At 35.7% G+C, this 18,806-nt stretch overlaps 1 protein-coding gene across 2 annotated transcripts in view; it reads right to left on the minus strand.

The window, feature by feature from the left end:
• LOC145670340 (periodic tryptophan protein 2 homolog) overlaps positions 1-17,373 on the minus strand; it is a 118,775-nt gene extending 101,402 nt beyond the window's left edge. The window contains exons 1-4 of one of the 2 annotated variants that reach the window (XM_081738887.1): positions 17,188-17,373; positions 11,961-12,073; positions 8,210-8,304; positions 6,051-6,179 (exon numbers count right to left, since the gene is read on the minus strand). In XM_081738887.1, the coding sequence (XP_081595013.1) occupies positions 6,051-6,179; positions 8,210-8,304; positions 11,961-12,073; positions 17,188-17,205 (355 nt within the window). In that variant the 5' untranslated portion in view covers positions 17,206-17,373. The remainder of the gene's footprint in view (positions 1-6,050; positions 6,180-8,209; positions 8,305-11,960; positions 12,074-17,187) is intronic. The other variant, XM_081738886.1, reaches the window with a different exon arrangement.
• Between the last annotated feature and the right edge of the window lie 1,433 nt (positions 17,374-18,806).

The raw sequence follows: 18,806 nt of genomic DNA on the forward strand, positions 1-18,806 counted from the left end.
CTTTAGCCACGTCTTAATACATCTTCTTAATATCTGAAGGTGTATGGGTTCTTCACTGGCCAAAAGTTGTATTGTTTCTGCAGAGATAGTTTTTATGATGCCATGGGTTCTAATTAGCATTAATCGCTGAACTCTTATTAATTTTTGCCTTAAGTTTTTGTTTAGAAACAGTCTATGACCCCAGATTCCGGCACAATATTGTGCAATAGCCATTAGAATAGCTTTGTTATACAATTTAAAAATTTTTCTGTCAATTTTAAAATCTTTTATAGCGACTGTTAAGAGTTTATTGGATATTTTTTTCATCTTCTCTGTTGTTTCAGTTATATGTTTTTCGTAGTTTAGCCGTTTGTCTAGCCATACACCTAAATATTTGAATTCATTCACAATTCCTATTTTAGTGTTCCTAATTTTGATTATGGGTTCTCTCTGTAAAGTTTGGCCAAATACTGTAATTCGTTTTATTAACCGATAGAGTTAATTTATTTTCTATACACCATCTTTCTAGATTTTCTAATATTATATTTCCTTTTTGTTCTATTTGTCTTCTTGAGGATGCTGTTATCACAATTGCTAAATCGTCCGCATATCCAACTACGCCTAATGTTTCTTTTAGATTGTTTAGTTTTCTTAAACATGGTTGGAAAGTAATGTCCTACATTGTAGGTCCGCATATTGAACCCTGTGGGCATCCTTTGGTGCTTATTGTTGTTATATCTTTTCTTGGAGATTTTAATGTAATTGTTCTGTCAGTACAGTAATCCAGCATGATGTTGTAAAGAGCTTTACTAATTTTTAGCTTTTTAAGTTCTTTAAAAAGTGCGGGCCACCATAGATTGTCAGAAACACAACTAATGTCGGCATAAATAACAACTTGGTACTTTTCCAGTTTACCTTCTTCTATGAGATCAATTAGTCTTTTTACAGCTGTTTCGGTGCTTTTTCCTTTTCTGAAACCATATTGCAATTTGTCATTATTTAAAATTCTGTTTTTGTTTATTCTTTCCACAATGGTTCGTTCGAAAAGTTTACTTATTACATTTAACAAGCAGATAGGTCGATAAGATTTTGGATCGTCATTTTTCTTGTCCTCTGACTTTTTGAATATGATTAAATTTGCTTGTTTCCACCTTTTGGGAATTCGTCCATTTTTAAAACACAAGTTGAAGAGTTTTGCTAAATATGGTGCCCATGTGTCAGCATTATGTTTAAAAATTTCCGATTTTATTCCATCCGGTCCAGGAGCTTTTTTGCTTTTAAGTCGTTTTATGTGATTTATTATTTCTTGGTTTTCTATTGCTTCTATTCTGTCTTCTAAAGGTGGTAATTGCATTTCTCTTCTTATGAAACTTTGTGAGTTATTATCTTCTTCAGGTATATCCTGTGGAAATAGAGATTTTATTAGATAGTCCATTGTTTCTTCCCAATTATTTGTATATGTACCATTTGTTCTTTTTAAAGTTGAGAGGGTGGTAGGTATTTTAACTTTATTACTTATAATTTTGTAGGGTTCACCCCAGGGATCTAGATTTAAATTAGTTTCAATGTATGTTTTCCAGCTATTTTTCTTTGATTCTATTATTTTGTTTTCATATTTTTGTTTTAACTCTCTATATTTGTTTAATCTGTTTTGTCTTAGATTATTTGCTGTTGTATGTTGATGAAGTTTCCTAGCTTTACGTGTTTTTCTTTTCAGGTCTTGTAGTTCATTGGTCCAGAAGGTATCTGTTTTAATGTGTAATCCTTTAGTTGTCTTTTTTGTTTTTGTTGAGTTTTTAATTGCTAATTTTATTATATCTTCTATTTTCTGGGCTAATTCATCTAAGTTGCTCTCTTCTTCTATCTGTGGTAGATTTATCGTTTGCCAGAACTTTGTCCAATTTATCTTCTCTGGGTTATATATTAATGTTTCGTCCGAAGATTGAAAATAATTTGTTTCTTCTTGTTTGGTTGGTTTTATGATATCAAATATTATTATATTATGATCGCTTATTGTTGCTGAATCGAGTACTTTCCAATTTTTTATTTTATTACTCAATCTTGTAGAAGCTATTGATTGATCAATGTTTGATTCCCCCTGACTGTTCTTAAATGTTGGTGGATTTCCTTCCTCATTTATTATTATTAGGTTATTATTCATGACCAATTCTTCAATCCTTTCCCCTCTATTGTCCGTTTTATTGCCGTGCCATAGTAATGATTTGGCATTTGAATCCATACATAATAAGATGTCCTCTTCTTTATACATTTGACAAAATCTTTCTATATTATCCAAAAAAGGTTGCATGTCCATGCAAAATTGACAATAACAGTTGATTAATTTAATGTTCCCTAGATTCGTTCTCAATTCCACACATACCGTCCAATTATTTCCAAATTGTGTTATATTTAATGTTTTGATGTTTTTATTTCTGTTTATGATTGCAGCTTTTGGTTTCTCACCTACGTTTTGAGGAATCTGGATCTCTCCTGTGTGGTTCTTCGCAATAATTGTTTCACAGTCTCCCATGTTAATCAACTTGTCATTTCTTGTGTAAGGCTCTTGTACAACTATTATGTCTGCTTCTACTTTATTTGCTAGTTCTTTAATTTCATCCATAGCCGTCTTTGCTCCCATAGCGTTGATTTGAATGATTGTTAATTTTTCTTGATTTAAGAAATTTGTCATATTTTTTTTTTTAAGTCGATTTTTGCGATTGTGCGCTCGTATAGTATTTTATATGTTGCACACTCTTGTTCGGTTTTAGCATTACACTTTATCTTTCTCTTGGTGCATGGGATACAAACCTTGGCTTTATCTTTATTCACACATCCCGACTTATCGTGCTCCCCCCCCCCCCCTGTCCACAGAAAAAACAAACTTTCTCTTCTTTGCAGTGTTTACTGATGTGACCATAATCAAGACAAATATTGCATTTTGAGACAGTAATAAAGTCCATGAGCTTCGAACATTAGATATACTCGTCCTTCTTTCAAAAGTTTTCTTCTGATTTGTGAAGTTGCTTCAATAACTAGATGGCATTTATTTTGGCTTTTTGGTCCGGTTCTAAATCTAGGTTTAATTTCTTTGATTGCTTCTGTCATTTCTTGCTCTTCAAAGTTTTGCTCCACTAAAGTTTCGACGATCTCTTCATCTTTGAAATCAGCTGGAATGTTGTATATAATCAATAATGGTTTCTTCTTCTTCAGTTTTTTTTTTTTTTTTTTTTTTTTTTTTTTTTTTTTTTTTTTTTTTTTTTTTTTTTTTTTACCACAACGGTTTCGTTTAGTTTCTTGTTATTTACTAAGCTTCTCATGTCTTTTTCAGTGGCTGTTTCTATAATGATTGCACTTTTCATTGTTTTAACCGATGAAATTTTGATTTTCTCTTTAGCTGGATTGACAGCTTGAAACAATTTTCTCTTTACTTCCTTTATTTCCTCATTCCCATTCGCTTTTAGAAAGATGGTTGGCTTTTGTTTCGTTCGTGCTTGTTCAATTTCCTGAGTTCTTTTACTTGTTTGTACTTGTTCCTGTGATCCTGTAAGGATTGCGGAATACAATAGCCTCTCTTCTGTGTTTTTTCCCTTGTCGTTTTGTAATTTGGTGATTTCGATCTTTAATTTTTCATTTTCCTCTCTGAGCTTATTTATTTCGGTCCTTAGGTATTGGTTGACACCTTCTGTCTTTGATTGTTTCATTAACCATTTGGCTAAATGCTTCTTGACGCTTTTAGCTATCGTTGAACTGGCTTTGCTTTTTCTGACTGCTTGGTCAACAAAATCCATGGCCGTTTCGTAGTCCTTACTAATTTCAACATCGTTTTCTTCTTCCTGATCCTTTTCTCCTTCGACCTCATCTCCAGAGACATTTCCCTCTTGCTCATTTAAACTCATGCTGATATTGGGTTTGGTTGGTGAAACTTCTTTTTTTCCTTTCCCACGCTTTTCCTTCTCGCCTGGTGAATCTACCTTTCGTTTTCACTAAATGTCTTTCCTTTATCTTCTGGATTCTCTCTTTGAGTTGTGTTTGATCTGGTTCTGTTCACTTGTGCGTTAGAGTTGGTTGTTTGTCTTTGTTCCTGTTCGTACTTATCTAGCATATCCTCATAAGAACTGCCCGAAAAGTTTGGCCTCTTATCCATTGGAATTTTGGCTTGTATCTTTGTTTCCCTATGATTATATTTAGTTTAGTTAGTGTGGAAAATAACACCTAACTATTATGCAACCCGCGTGTCCCTAATAATGTAGTAGCCGCATCTCCTGTATGTGTACTAGTTTTCCCGCCAATTTCCCCCCCGATAAAAGCAAAAGGGGTTATATGTTTAAAGGTATTACTCACTATTGCACCACGCTGCACCAAAACTAAAATTCAACTCACATAAACACTCACTGTTGTTTCTCAGGATCCACTGATTACACCCTGAGGATTTACTGATTGGGAAACTGAACGTTTGATTGAAATTACACGTCAAACAGCCGGAACTTTCTTTAAAAAGCAGATTAATTAAAAACCATAGCACATAAATACGGCCGCGCCCCCGCTGCGGGTGCAGTTTTCGTCTTCGTTAAGTGTCATCAACTTCGCAAAAAGTGTTGTGCATCAGGAATTTCTTCTCCGAGGAACACTAATCGTCAGTATGCTAGAATATGATCTTCAGTGAGATGTGGAATCGAAAGATTCATGGAAGCGCGAAAATACGGCTCACTTCTCTCGGGCGATTATAGTCCAGTGGCCGATTCTCCATCGCCAGCTACCGATGATCGTAGTTACGTTGTACCTACAGAAGCCAAGGCAGTCTACGGCAGATGGGGCTAAGCCTAGCCGACAGGTCTAGTAAAGACCTACTCCTTTCGGTCGGTACATTTACACTGCAATATATACTTGATTTGGGATTTTCTAAACCTTAGAAACTGACAGCTTCTCCACTGCACCTTTACTGCCAATCGACTTGTTGCTTTTTTAATGTTGTTACGAATGTTTTATAAATTTCGAGTTTGATGCTGAGATGATATAATTTGTCATATTACACCTTTTTAGTAAGTAGTCTTCTGGCTCTGACCAGAATGAAGAATATTGTATCTTGAAGTAAGACAAAGCAGTTCCTGACATTATCCTTTTGTGACTAAAGTTGATAGGAAGATTGTTGTTGAGTATTGACTGACTGCTTCTTGGCCAGTCCATAGTAGAAATTCTATCTGTGGCAGCGACCCTCTCTATTCAGAGTGATCTGGTAAAAAGCATTTTGGATTTCAATCAGCAGGCAATAGAAAAATTTTTAGCTCGAAAAGAACAAAGAATAGACTTACTTTATAAATAATGTATGGTTTACTTAATTAAATAACTTAATTTCATGCATGGGTATACACAGGTTTTTTTTTTTTTTTTTTCCTTTCTTCCCTAGTGCCCTCATTCATACAGTACAGCATATACTATATATATGTATGTATTACCGTTCCACAATTACGCACCGAGGCTAAGGGAGAAAGTGATAAGATGGATGGCAATGGTATCAAGTGGGAGGAAACGGAAGAACCCCGCGAAAGCATACTCACGGTGTTTGTCCACCACAAAATCTACTTGGCACGAGCTGAGATCAAACCACAGACGAAAGTAACATTTAATCTAGGAAATAATTTGTGACAGTGAAAGAATAACACTGGGGATTTTAATAATAATTTTACAGAAGTCTACATACTTTTGTTTTTAATGCTTAATCGGTACCTTAATTTTGATTTCATCAAATTCCCCGATTTAAAACATAGTTACACTTAAGAATTCAAATTAGAAAGACTCAATAGGAAAACGTACATGTAATATGTTCTATAGAATCAATAATAAATCAAACAAAATATATAAACATTGATAAGAACAGAAATATGTTATACTTGCAAGCCGATTGCTTTACGAGAAATTCCTATATTCAAAGTAATTTCAATATCTTAACTGAAATCCTTTAATTCACCGGATACAAGGTAAGATATTTTATATCTGAGTCTATGCCGTAGTATCTTCGTCTAAGGCTACAAAATAAAAAAGGACTTTAAAAATCACTATTAAATTAATCTTACCATTGTTCTCCTTAGTTGCTGCAAAGTGTTTGCCATCAGGGCTGAAACGGACACAGTGGACCTCTCTATTAAAGCGGTACTTATGGATAATGGTTTTACTTATCAAACTGATAAGATGTGCTTCACCCTCTGGGAAAGAAATAACATTAGAAAAATGTAATAAAACGATATAGAAATTAATACACATGTAACTTCAATTTAGACTATCAACATGAATTCCTTTCTTAAAAATAATTAATCATAGTCAATTTTTGATCTAATGTATCTACATTATGTAAAATGAAATCTTTGAGTTTTACGTCCCACGATTGTGCCGGTTTGGCTAAAGGAGACGGTGATCATGAGAAATGAATGGAATGGTGGAATGATGAAAGTGGAAGGAAACGGGAGAATCCCGAGAAAACCCACGCACATGGTGTTTGTTCACTACAAAGTTCACTTGACGTGAACTGGGATCGAACCAGAGACCCCGCGCACCAGAGGTGAACGCTCTACCACTGGGGCACCGCGGCCCCAATCTACATCATGTGTTCTGCTTTATATCCATTACTAACTTTTATTAGTCCCTTACCAATCTTTTCAAATTTTACAAAATATGGCCAAACTGAAAGAATAATGTTGTAACTTCCCTGCGTAATTTTCTACTACTTACAGTATACTTTTGCAAAGTGTCTACTAAATGTTTATTTATAAATTTCAAGTTTTAGTCACATTTTGCAGGTGTTTTTCCTTTCTTTCTTCAAGTCTAATCAGTGCAATGGAAATATTCTTTTATTTTCTTTCACCCAATCGATAGCTGTTTACTATAACAGAAAATACGAGGAATTAACCAATTCCCCTTACACTATAGTGCAATTGAATGAAAATTCGAGTGAAAATAATCGGGGCGGAGCAAAAACCCAGGTTAAAACATGTAGTGGTTAAAACATGCTACGATAACCCAGAAACCCAGGTTTGAATCATGACTCTGTCTTGTATTTTCTTACTCTTTGAATTTTCAAGTGATGTTTAGTTCATTAACAGGCGCATATATTCACATTCCGAATAAATGTTACTTTTTTAATTCACTGTAAACGTAAACATAATTTTTCTGATTGACTGAGTAGGGGTTTAATAGGGGCTTTACAGGCGATGTCATTTGTTCCCGCCATGAATTAACAAACATGAGTTGCAGCATTGAAATACAACAGATTTGAGGCTTATGCAAAAACAGGTTGAAATCAATCACGCTGTAACTATTGTCTGATAGCAGTGTTCCTGGAGTTCAATTTCGAAGTTTGTTTAAAGTAAGCTTCTTGAAAACCGAAATATTTGTATAATTGTTAAGCTATAGGCTACTAACAAACTTTTGTTAGAATTGTCCCTTTTATTTATGGAACTGATTATGTACTTTACCCTCCAGACTCAACTACACAAAAATTTGTTTTACAGATTTGAGAAACGCTATGTTCTGCAACCAGTTTCTTTCTGGTAAGAATGGACTACACAATTTTTCCATCAACTCATTACCTGTATGAAAGAAAATGAGATCATTAAAATAAAATTTAAAGAAAATAAAAACGTGATTGTTAAAAAGGCCTATCCGTTTGCCATAAGGACCAGACTGTTTCATATGATCAGATCAAAAGTCTCGTTGCGTCGAGCCTGGAGATTTAAAATCCAGATGTCAGATATCTCAAGCACATAACCTCCGCGTGGGATGTCCTGGGTAATTCGCAGAAAATCCATATACTTTATTATTATTGTTGTTTTTACTCAAACAACTTCACTTTTGACAATGTTCTATCCATATTTACCTTACGTGCTATACATCGTTTCTAAGCTCTTTATTATGTCTTTGCAATAAGCTTTCAATTAGCATCTCCTTATTATGTTTTTTGAGATATATGGATGACTTCATTTTCTTCATTCATTTTCCATTGACTTTAATGCTCATGTTTCGTGATGTTTTACTATGTTCTATGCATTTTAGGACAATTTGCTTTTGGAATATAGAATCTGCTTAGTCTCTTCTACATTTGAGCTGAATTTCAGTCATCTCCCCCAAAGTCTGTTCACATCATTGCAACCGGATAGTCCCTTATGTCATTTGATGCCATCTGTTGTGTTAAATTTTGTCAAAAGTCTAGATTATATCATGATATATGTTCACAACTTACGTTCATTTACAGCGATCAAAATGCAGCCATTTGGAGACAAATCCAAAGCCGTATAATTGAATCTGCTTTCGACTGGCAAAGTTTCAGCTTTGTTACTGTAAAATAAATAAATAAATAAATAAATAAATAAATAAATAAATAAAAAGAAATGGTTAGAACAGCGTTCACTAATAACAACGAAGATTCATTAATATACAACGTAACTTCAAGAAATTCTCAAAAACACCTTTAATGTGTGAAATAACAATAGTAAACAGAAATCTAGACAGAAGCTTATGTCTTTCTTTAAATGTCTTCGCCTGAGCTATTCAGAACTTTACATTCTGTTAGCACCTATAATCGCTTGTTATTTTACTCTCTCCCTCCCTACGTAACAGCACTTTTTCGAACAGTTCCAATAAATAAAACTAAAATAAATCAAAATAAAATCTGACTACAGCAAACATTTATTACTACTAATCTGTGTTAAAGCTTCAGCAATATATCATTGCCTTCGCAGACATATTATGAAAGTAAATCTACTAAAGTGACAGCTTATACGTGGGTCATTCAATATATAAGGTTTTCTACGCTGAAAAAATTTATTTGTTATGATACGTTTGTAAACTATATGTACAGCTCACAGATGATGAGAAGAACCCTAAAACAGGGGAAGCGGGGAAAGGTCAACGACACGGTCAAGTCCATTTTCGGTTTTTGAGGTGTGGTCTATACTTAGGTGTCGTCTGCTACTCCAGGTAGTTATCTGTGTGCTATTCCGTGGTGTCACTTCAAACCCCGTGCGAAAAGTGGGCGAGCCCATACCTACGTTACACTACTTCTGCTAGGGTTCTTCTCGTCATCTGTGAGCTGTATATATACACCTATATAGGGTAGGAGCGGGAAATTAGGCGGAAAACTTTTAAAAAACTTATATTTTGCATTTCAGTATATTTTTATGGAATTTAATTACACCTAAATTTCGGGTGGGTAGATGTATATTAGAAAAAAGCTTAGATGAATTTTGAGAGGGTGTAATAATGACAAAAGAAACCAAAAACTAACTTGATTAAGAAATTTCATATTTGAAACCGAGTTTCCGGTTTGTGTTTTGGTTTGAGTCACAATAAATCTTGCATTTGCTTATGTTTTGATCCTGATTTTTTACTGCTGCTTAAAAACATCATAAGGATGGTGCCGTGAAAAGCAGCAATCTTGGATCCTCACTGTGTGGCAGTTGAAATTTGTACCTCCCAATTACCCCCAGGGGGTAATTGGGCGCATGATGTGGGGGTAAATGGGTGGAATGCCTTAAGTGAACAGGTTTAGCTTTGAATTCATTTAGATACTGTGCTATTTTTGTCTTTTGTGGTGTACACTTTTGTGTTTATTAAGCTATTTTATTCAATCTAGGCCGAGGCCGTTGCGTATGCCATAGTGCTGATGCTGTAAATAGGACCTGTTTATCAATTCAGAGTTCCAACACATGTTCTATTGTAATAGTTTATAGTTATTTACCGTTAGTCTTATTTATTATTATTATTATTATCGCTTTTTTTTTCATGTGATACAGTTTGGATTAAGTTCACAGGACAATATGCTATACTATAAACAATAACTAGAAAGCTTGAAAAGACATTTAAGTATCTTTGAGATTTAGAAATAAGTTACTCCTTATTTTCCGTAAACAAACGTATATTTTTTTCTAGGCCACATAAAACTATTAGTTTTTAAGTGAAATACAAGCTATATACACCAAATAAAAGCTTGAGCTTCCTTCATTTAGCCCAATCACCCCCTCGGGTTTATTTGCACTGGCAATGGTTTTAATCATTTTGCAAAAAATTACCCCCAAGGGGGTAACTGGGTGGAAATCAGACCAACAAAATAAAAATGTTGCATCATCAAAAGTAAAGATGCCGAAAGCTTATTAGTATCACAGTAGGTGCAGAAGAACCTGTAACATACAATCAGTTCTTAAAAACTAAAAAATACCTATAACCTGTAAGGAAGAAAAAAGATTGAAAAAACATACCTCCCAATTCCCCCGTCTACCACACACATATACAGCATGGCGCTAAATTCGTTGTACAAAAACAGAGGAGTGATTCCTGAGAGTAAAAGAAACAAAAAAGTTCCAATAAACATAGGGCGAAAACCCCATCGTTTACGTATTATAGGCTGCCGAAATCATAAAAAAATGAATTTTAAAGGTTCATAGCTCCAAAACTATGGGGCCTACCTTGGTCGGGTGAAGGCTTCACTTAGGAACTAGTATGTGCCCTATTCAAAAATGCGTGTTTCAGAATCTTGAGGTGCTTCCACAACAATTTATTATAGAGGGAGTTGGACTACGGGCCTATGATATAGAGTACTCTCCAACTACCTCCATAAAAATTGTTGCGTGAGTACCTTAGGATTCTAAAACATGTATTTTTGGATAGAGCACATACTAGTTCCTAAGTGAAGTCTTGACCCGACCAAGGTAGGCCACATAGTTTTGGAACTATGGACCTTTTGAATTCATTTTTTCCTGTTTTTGGCAGCCTATAAAATGTAAACGATGGGGGTTTCGCCCTATTTTTATAGGAACTTTTTTGTTCGTTTTACTCTCTGGAATCACTCCTCCGCTTTTGTACAACGAATTTAGCGCCATACTGTATATATATATATATATATATATATATATAGATGGGTCCTTCCTCACCTCTCCATATAATCCCCATTGGGATTCAGGCATTTGTCTCACCGTTACAACAATTTGCCCATACCTTTTGCAAAAAATCATGGCTCTGGTGGCTATTTAGCACTCTCCTTACATTCCACTGCATTTCTTCATCTGTAACGAATCGTTCAATTTGCAATTAAGACTTTAACACCGAAAAAATGTTCAAGTAACTCGGCGTCAAATCGAGGTTGTATGGAGCGTGGGGGGCGGGCGTAATCGTCACGAATAACACCAGTTGATAATAGATAAGGTCGCTTATGTCGAACCTGAACTCTTCTTCTTGATGACCCTAACAATGTTTGGCAAACTGTATAAATTATGTGGTTCATATAAAGTTTCCGCCATTTCCGTTCATCTTGGGTCGAATACTCGTCTCAGGATCTTCTCAAATACTTTCAGTCTACGTTCCTCCCTCAGAGTAAGCGGCCATGTTTTACAACCATACAAAACAACAGGCATGATTATCGTTTTATATATTTTAAGTTTCACATTCATCGATAGAATTCGCGATGACACAACAAGATTTTGAATTGAATAATAACACAAATTCCCTTCTTTCAGTCGACATTTAATTTCTTCGTGAAAAAGATTTTGGTCTGGTAATACTGATCCTAGAAACTTGAAAGTATTCATTTTATCGAAAATATTACTTAATATTTTAATGCATCATAATTTGCAATATTATGATCCCGACGAATTTCCATGTATTAAGTTTTTTTCTCAATTACATACTTTGGCATTTAAAATTTTGGGAACCCCATGATACGGGGTACTGTGAGACAAGCAGACCGCTCTAGTGGATGCACTATCTGCATTTTCCGTCTCATTCTTGTTTTTTTAAATCTCCAATCATTGCTAATTTATAAGCAGCGGACCTTTTATTGGAAACACCCGGTACATATCAATTTCAACTACGAAAGATAAGAATATAATAAATTGTGCAATTAATGATACATTACAATTCGCGAGAAAGGTCAGAAAACGGTTAAACTAGCAAATACTAAAGAAGAAAATCAAAGCTAAAATATCATTATTACTACGTACTTTTTGAGATCATATATTGTAATCCTGTTTCCTACCGGACTCAGGACGCTATTTCCATCCGGTGAGAAAAGAAGATTGCCTTTACGATAGACGGCTCCAAGTAAGTTGGAAAACTGAAAATAATAATAATAATGGATAAATAAATAAAATAAACGTTATTAAACAATTAAAACATAGTATAAACTTTTTGCTTATACTAGTATACAGGATACATACATATACATGATAACAGAGCCTCGAAGTTTTTTGCTAAAAATCCTATGCATCAGTAAAAATGATACCTGACAATAATGCATTGACAATAAAATGAAATGGTAAATACATTCTACAAAGGTAACCAAGAAAGTTGTGTCGCTTTTTAACCCACCACCTTTTAACATCGATATGTCACCTAAGACGTACCTGAAAGATCAAAAAGTCTCCATTAGCATCGACAACCTTCTCCCAACGTTCTGGAAGCAAATGGACTCCATCGCGGTGGAACTTCGTAGGCCGTGAAGTGAAGGAGGTATCAAGTTTATTTTACACCTTTACTAGGGATCTCAACTGGCGTCCTTTAAGGTGATTGTCCAAGGAATGGAACAGGTAATGATCAGACGGTGCAATGTCCGGGGAGTTTAGCGGATGCAATATTGTTTCCCACGCAAGGCGTAGAATGGTGTCTCGTATCATCCTAGCCACGTGAGGCTTAGCGTTGTCCTGTAACAGGAGAACCCTTTTGAGATTCAGAAGTGCTGGCTCCAGAGTTTTGAGTTTTTCTTAAACATGGTTCAACTGCTGACAGTACACAGTTGCATTGATGCTCTGATCTGCTGGTACCAGTTCCCGATGCACGATGCCGCGAGCAGTCCACCAAACACACAGGACCTTCTTCTGGTGTAGTGCTGTTTTGGAACCGGTTCATGGGATGCTAACCAATGATGGACGCCGTGGAGCTTCGTACAGGAACCCCTTCTCATCATATGTCAATACGCTGTCCAGAAATAGCGCCTTCCTCAGATGAGACAGCAAAGAAACACAGTTGTCTGCTCGTGTTGCCTTCTGGCCCGGAATCAAATCATGTGGGACCCATCGACCCAACATGTAGTGCTTCCCAAGTTGATGGAGGTGCTGCCGAATGTTTTCTCCACTCACACTGAATTATAGTCCCAGTCCCTCACATGTCTGTTCGCCTCAATTGCTGCCTGAAGATCTTCATTTTGGACATGTGTTGGTCTTCCGGCACGTGGTGCGTCTTCGAATTTTTCGTCACCGTCCACGAAGTCACGACACCCTTGCCAAAGACCTGGCATATCTTCCGCCCCACTGTAGCGGCGTTTGACCCCAGTTTGAACTCGTACAGTATACACGCCCTTATGGCGTTCTGTGGAGGTCCCATGTTCACTCTCTCCTTATGCAAATTCACGGTGTAACTGAACTGCCACAACCAGGTAGTATGTTGGATATACCCACACCAACAACTGACTTTCGCCTTATCTCCATTCGCATTCAACTCACGGTGTGAGGCCAATGGAACACAGACCTCCACAAAAAGCGACAAAACTTTCTTGGTAATCCTTATAGTAGTGGAAGTTGAACAAATAATTTTAGTGCTCTTGCAACCTTAGTGTGAATTAACAGGGAACAAACAAGATGTAGAAATCACGTTCTCACCTGCTATTGTAGCTGTAAGTCCCAAGAAATTCGCAGATTTAGGGATTTAGCGGATGATACATTGGAAGTAAAAAATGATCCGAATACAAAACAAACACGCAACTCTACGGTAAAATGGTTTCAGTTTATACTCGTAAAGAATTAATTATATCCTTAAAGACATATTTAAGTAGCAGTGTGCACTTTACGAGATACCGGCATTGTTGGTCGTCCCTGTCGGGCTATTCCGGACAGATCGCAATTTTCATCCTAAAAGGGTATGTTATGTGGATTTGAAACGGTTTCTTCGTTGTGTACGCATACATAATTTTCTCATGAAACATTGTTAAAAGTTAAAAGCAATAATGGAAATATATATATATATATATATATAGTGGAGTCTCGCTAATCCAAACTAATTGGAAATGAACCCTGTTCGGATTAGCCAGAAAAACAGTAAAATCGCGGTTTGAAGCGGGTGAACTGGTCTATTGTCTTGTCATACATAGCGTATAGTATTTCAAAACACGTTTTCTGACCATAGTATACGTACTGTACTGGAAAAATGTTAACAATATAGTAATACAAGTAATACTAGTACGGTACTATGGTAGATATTAGTACTGTACACTACCAGTATTGTACGTTCAGTTATATGTGACAGTACAGTACTTATCCCATTACATTACTGTATTTCACTCATACTAAACATAAGTTTCAAAAATACTGGACAGCATGTACACTGTATTCTATTTCAAACTTTGTGTAATTGTCGTAATGTGGCTTAAGGCCTAAACACAGGTATTAAAGAAAAAAACCTGTATTTAACGAAAGTTTACTTTGTTTCCTACGAAAACAAGCATCCATTTTTATCCTTTTAGTTATTAACTTCCTAAAACTGCATATTTTCGCCACAAATAAATAAATTAATAAAATTTTCCTCCCGGACCTGTTCGGATTACCGCGACTCCACTGTGTATATATATATATATTTACCAAAATTCATGGTCTTCGTTAGATCAGATAAGGGAGGGGGGTTACTTTGCACCCATAGCCTGATTTTTTCTCTTCTATTTCGTTAAAAAAAAAAAATAGAATAAAAACCAGCTACGCACAATACGTCGTCCTTGTTGCAGGAATCATTCCGACACGTAGTACTTCGTCAGAAAGACATGAGGTGAAGTACTATGTGACAGCAGTATAAAAACTGATAATAGAAGTGTCGCAAAGCATGTGCTTTTATGCCGTGTAAAGTGCTTTCCCACTATCCTCGTCTATGCGTATACCCACCGCAGCTGATGCGCCTGCTCCGTAGGGATGCACCCTCTCGGTAACGCTTGGACCCCCTGCTGTGCTCCTGCCCCTCACTCGATTAAACAGCATTCGTGCTTTGTAGTAGCTACCAGCATGCCCTGGTTTCTGTTATTAAATTATTAAGTGCTTTATGGAGTGCAGTTTTTATGCTATAATGTACACAAGCTATAGTTATACTCAGTCCTCCTAAAGTCAATCTACACCTATTAATACAACTTCTCCCTTAAGAAATACTTTCTAAGGAAATAAAGGTGTACGAATATCCTCTGGTGCAAAAGTCTAGTAAACGAAAGAAGTGTTTTCGTATACGTTTTGTAAATTTCGAGGGTTAAGTGCTGTATCGCCGAACCAATTTTAGGAAATTTACCGGGTCAATTGCGGAATTTACTTAAGTTTGCGAGGAAGGATGAGTACAAGGCAGGTGAGGGGAATTGTAAAAGTTAAGAAAGTGGTTGTATTTGTTGATTGTTTTTTATGTTGTTAGCGGCACTGTATGTAGAGGTGGATGGACTATTTCGCTGAGAGATACACTTGTTTTGCTACACGGATCCATAAAATGTAAAATGCACAGAAAAAAATTGGCAAGTCTTTAATTGCCCATTTCATGTCGAGAACAGAACCCAACAAACCCCTGCCGGGCTTCTAACCCGTTCCTACTACTACTACTTTTATTCCCGCTCCTACTACTATTACTACTAATACTTATACTATGGATCCGTATTAAAGTAATACTCCACGGCTAATGTAACGTAATCTAACATAGCTTAATGTAATCCAACAAAATATAACCGAACGCAATACATTTTGGTACTTTTTTCCAGTTTTCAAAGTGGTCCAGCGATATGGCACAAATGCCAATTTCGATGTCCCAGGATCATGTATTTGATAGAGTGTTCCGCCACCAATCCCCCACTCCAAAAGTTGAGATACATAATTCTGTAATAGGGTGTTGTTATAGTGCTGGTTGGAAACATGAAAAGGTACAGACTCATAGTTTTCGTTATTTCCAAATAGTGTGTAGTTTGCAAAACTTAACAGTTGGAAGGTACTACTTTTGTGCACTAATATAATGCAGATGAAGCTAGTATGTATCTAGTGATGAAAAAAAAACAAACAAACAAACAAACAAAACATGAAAACAAGAAATTTTTGTGGTAACCAGTTTAGAATGAAAAACAGAAATGAAAGAGGAGGCCTCAATCTCGGGAAAATTAGAAATAACTTTATTCCTTAAAAAAAAAAAAAAAAAAATCCCTTTAACCGCGCTTGTTCCATATCGACGCACCTTGCCCTGCCTGACGCATCAGATGCACTACTAGCGCCCAATCCACTGTCCTAAATCTGTGGTACTCGTGTAACTTCGCTAATCGTTGTAAGGAATTACGCTCTCCACTAAAACACAAAACGTAAGTAGGTCTATATAAAACGATTTGAATCGTATTGTGCAAAGAGAAGCCAAAATGGGTAACTCTTTACTTTGGTCAAGGCAGTGATATACTGTCAGTACATATTATTGCCGAGCGAGCGTTAGCGAGTGAAGTCGGGTTAGAACCCCGCAGGCACGTTGTTTTCCTGTCTTTCCTTCTTGGGAACTGTAACTATAATTGCGGGAACCGGTTTAGATTCATTGCTTATTGTCACTGCCTTGCCTAAAGTAAAGACTTGCCCCAAAATGTTTATATCTCTACAAAAAAAAAAAAAAAAAAAACTGCATCAAAACCATGCTAACCATAGTTACCGTATGGTTGGATTGTAGGAAAGTTTATTGTTTACCGCTATTTTTCCTAGTCTTTTGTTATTGGGGAGTCTCCCCCATTTCTAGCATTTTTACCTAAATGGATTGTCATCATAGAAGCTGATGAACAAATATAGTTTATTCTCCTTATTTTAACAGTGTTTACAGTGCTTAATCAATCTCAAACATTACATGCGAATTGTTTATGCAGCCTTTATCATATATCACCAACCTAACCTAAGCAGATCTCGTAGCTTTTATTACGATTTTGAGATAAAAACAGTCGGACGACCAACTTCGAAATAAATTTCTCAATCTGCACTACAATCTCAAACCATGTCCGAAGATAATTGTTCTTAGCTGTTAAATTAATTTCATTCATGTATTCACTGAAACTGACAAAGTCATTGTTCTTTCAACAAAGTGCTGTGTAAAAAAAAAAAAAAAAATCTATTTCTTATGACATTCCCAAGAGAAATTGAGAATGTCGCACTTCTTAAGTACAAGGCTAAATCATATTCTAGCGAATACAAAATGAAACTTTACCTTGTATGCAAATTTCATATTTACATAATTCAAATCCTATGCAAGTTACTTCAAGCCTGAATACTTTCAATAAATCAACAATTTTTGTGTTTTAAATAATTCAAATTATTCACTTTCAAGCCATGTGCTCCGTTCTCCCTTGTTGACAGAACTGGCTTACGCTCAACCACATTCATATGTTTTAATGTTTTGATACTCCAGGCATGTACCCATTGAGCAATAAATTCAATATTTTTGTGCTTGGGATGAATTTATTTTATCACAATCGATTGTAATCATAGGAACTAAATACATGATTCTGATTGGTTGAAATTACCCGTTTCTCGTCATGTAGCATACATATCAGTGGCGGATCCAGGGGCGATTGCCGCCCCAGTAGAGGAATTGTTTTTTTTTTTTTTTAATTTTATATATAAATAAAACGCATCCCAGAGTTTGGAGCTCTTAAAAGTAGCTCTAAGTATTACAACCCTCCCCCTTCCGCCAGAAGTCCGTCCTGGATCCACCCCTGATATATATAGCACAAATCAAATACCAAATGCTATCGGTTCGCGTAGCCGAGCACGTTCGCGCACCGGCTAGTTGTAAAAGTTGCTTTTGGCGTGGGTTCAAAACGATCCCCCCTGTGACCCCCCTAGGGATGGTAGGGGTATCTGACCTCCACTGAGACTCAAACGCTATCTGGATTGTAAATCAAATGTAAATCAAAGAAATATGAGTCCAAATGTTAAGTTTTGTGTAAATAAATTTATAGTTATAAATAAATTCATAAGTACAGAAAAAGGAACATCATACGCATCTTTATTTTAGAGAACCTAACCTATTCATTGAAAACCAGAAAATAAAAATTGTATGTAAGGGAATAACACTTACACAAATAATAAGAGAATATATATATATATATATATATATATATATATATATATATATATATATATATATATATATATATATATATTGTATTATAAGTAGGCAATTTGTGATACTTTTATTGAAGTTATAGCGTTTGTTCCAAACGACCAAACTGAACATGCCCATGAATATATTATAATGAAAGAAACACAAGAGAATATGAAGATAAATATGTGAGTAATGTATTGGCTTATTGTATATTATTTAATCTTAAAAAGAATGTAAATGTATGTCGAGGAAATATTATCTTGTAAAGGACAAAGTGCGTTTCTTTACTAATATGACCGCAAAGGGGGTAACTGTAGCAACGGGTTGGAAGACGGGTCTTTGGGGAGCCAGTTTATTTCTTTTCTTTATTTATTTTGTTTATTCAGTTATGAGTATTTCGAGTTTGAAGTTACCGACGAAGTGCCTGTGGTGCACTTTCATGTAAGTAGCCATCTATGAGAGGGATACACTTTACAAAAAAGCTCTTTCAATTTTCAAAGAGCCTGTGACACATCCATAAGGTGTCTGGGCCACAACAACCGATTTTGATGAAACTTGGTAGACTAATAGGACACTTTGCAAAACTAATGTAACTAGCAGGAATGTAGTCGAAAAAACTGCAGTTTCTGAGATACCGTCGATTCATTAAAGACGACATTTGTCGTGATATCTCGGGAACTACTCCACGGAAAACAAGCAAACTTTGCAAGCCATAGTAG

This window comes from Thermobia domestica, chromosome 14, assembly GCF_964235325.1.
Source record: "Thermobia domestica chromosome 14, izTheDome1.hap1.1, whole genome shotgun sequence".
Classification (NCBI taxonomy): Eukaryota; Metazoa; Arthropoda; class Insecta; order Zygentoma; family Lepismatidae; genus Thermobia; species Thermobia domestica.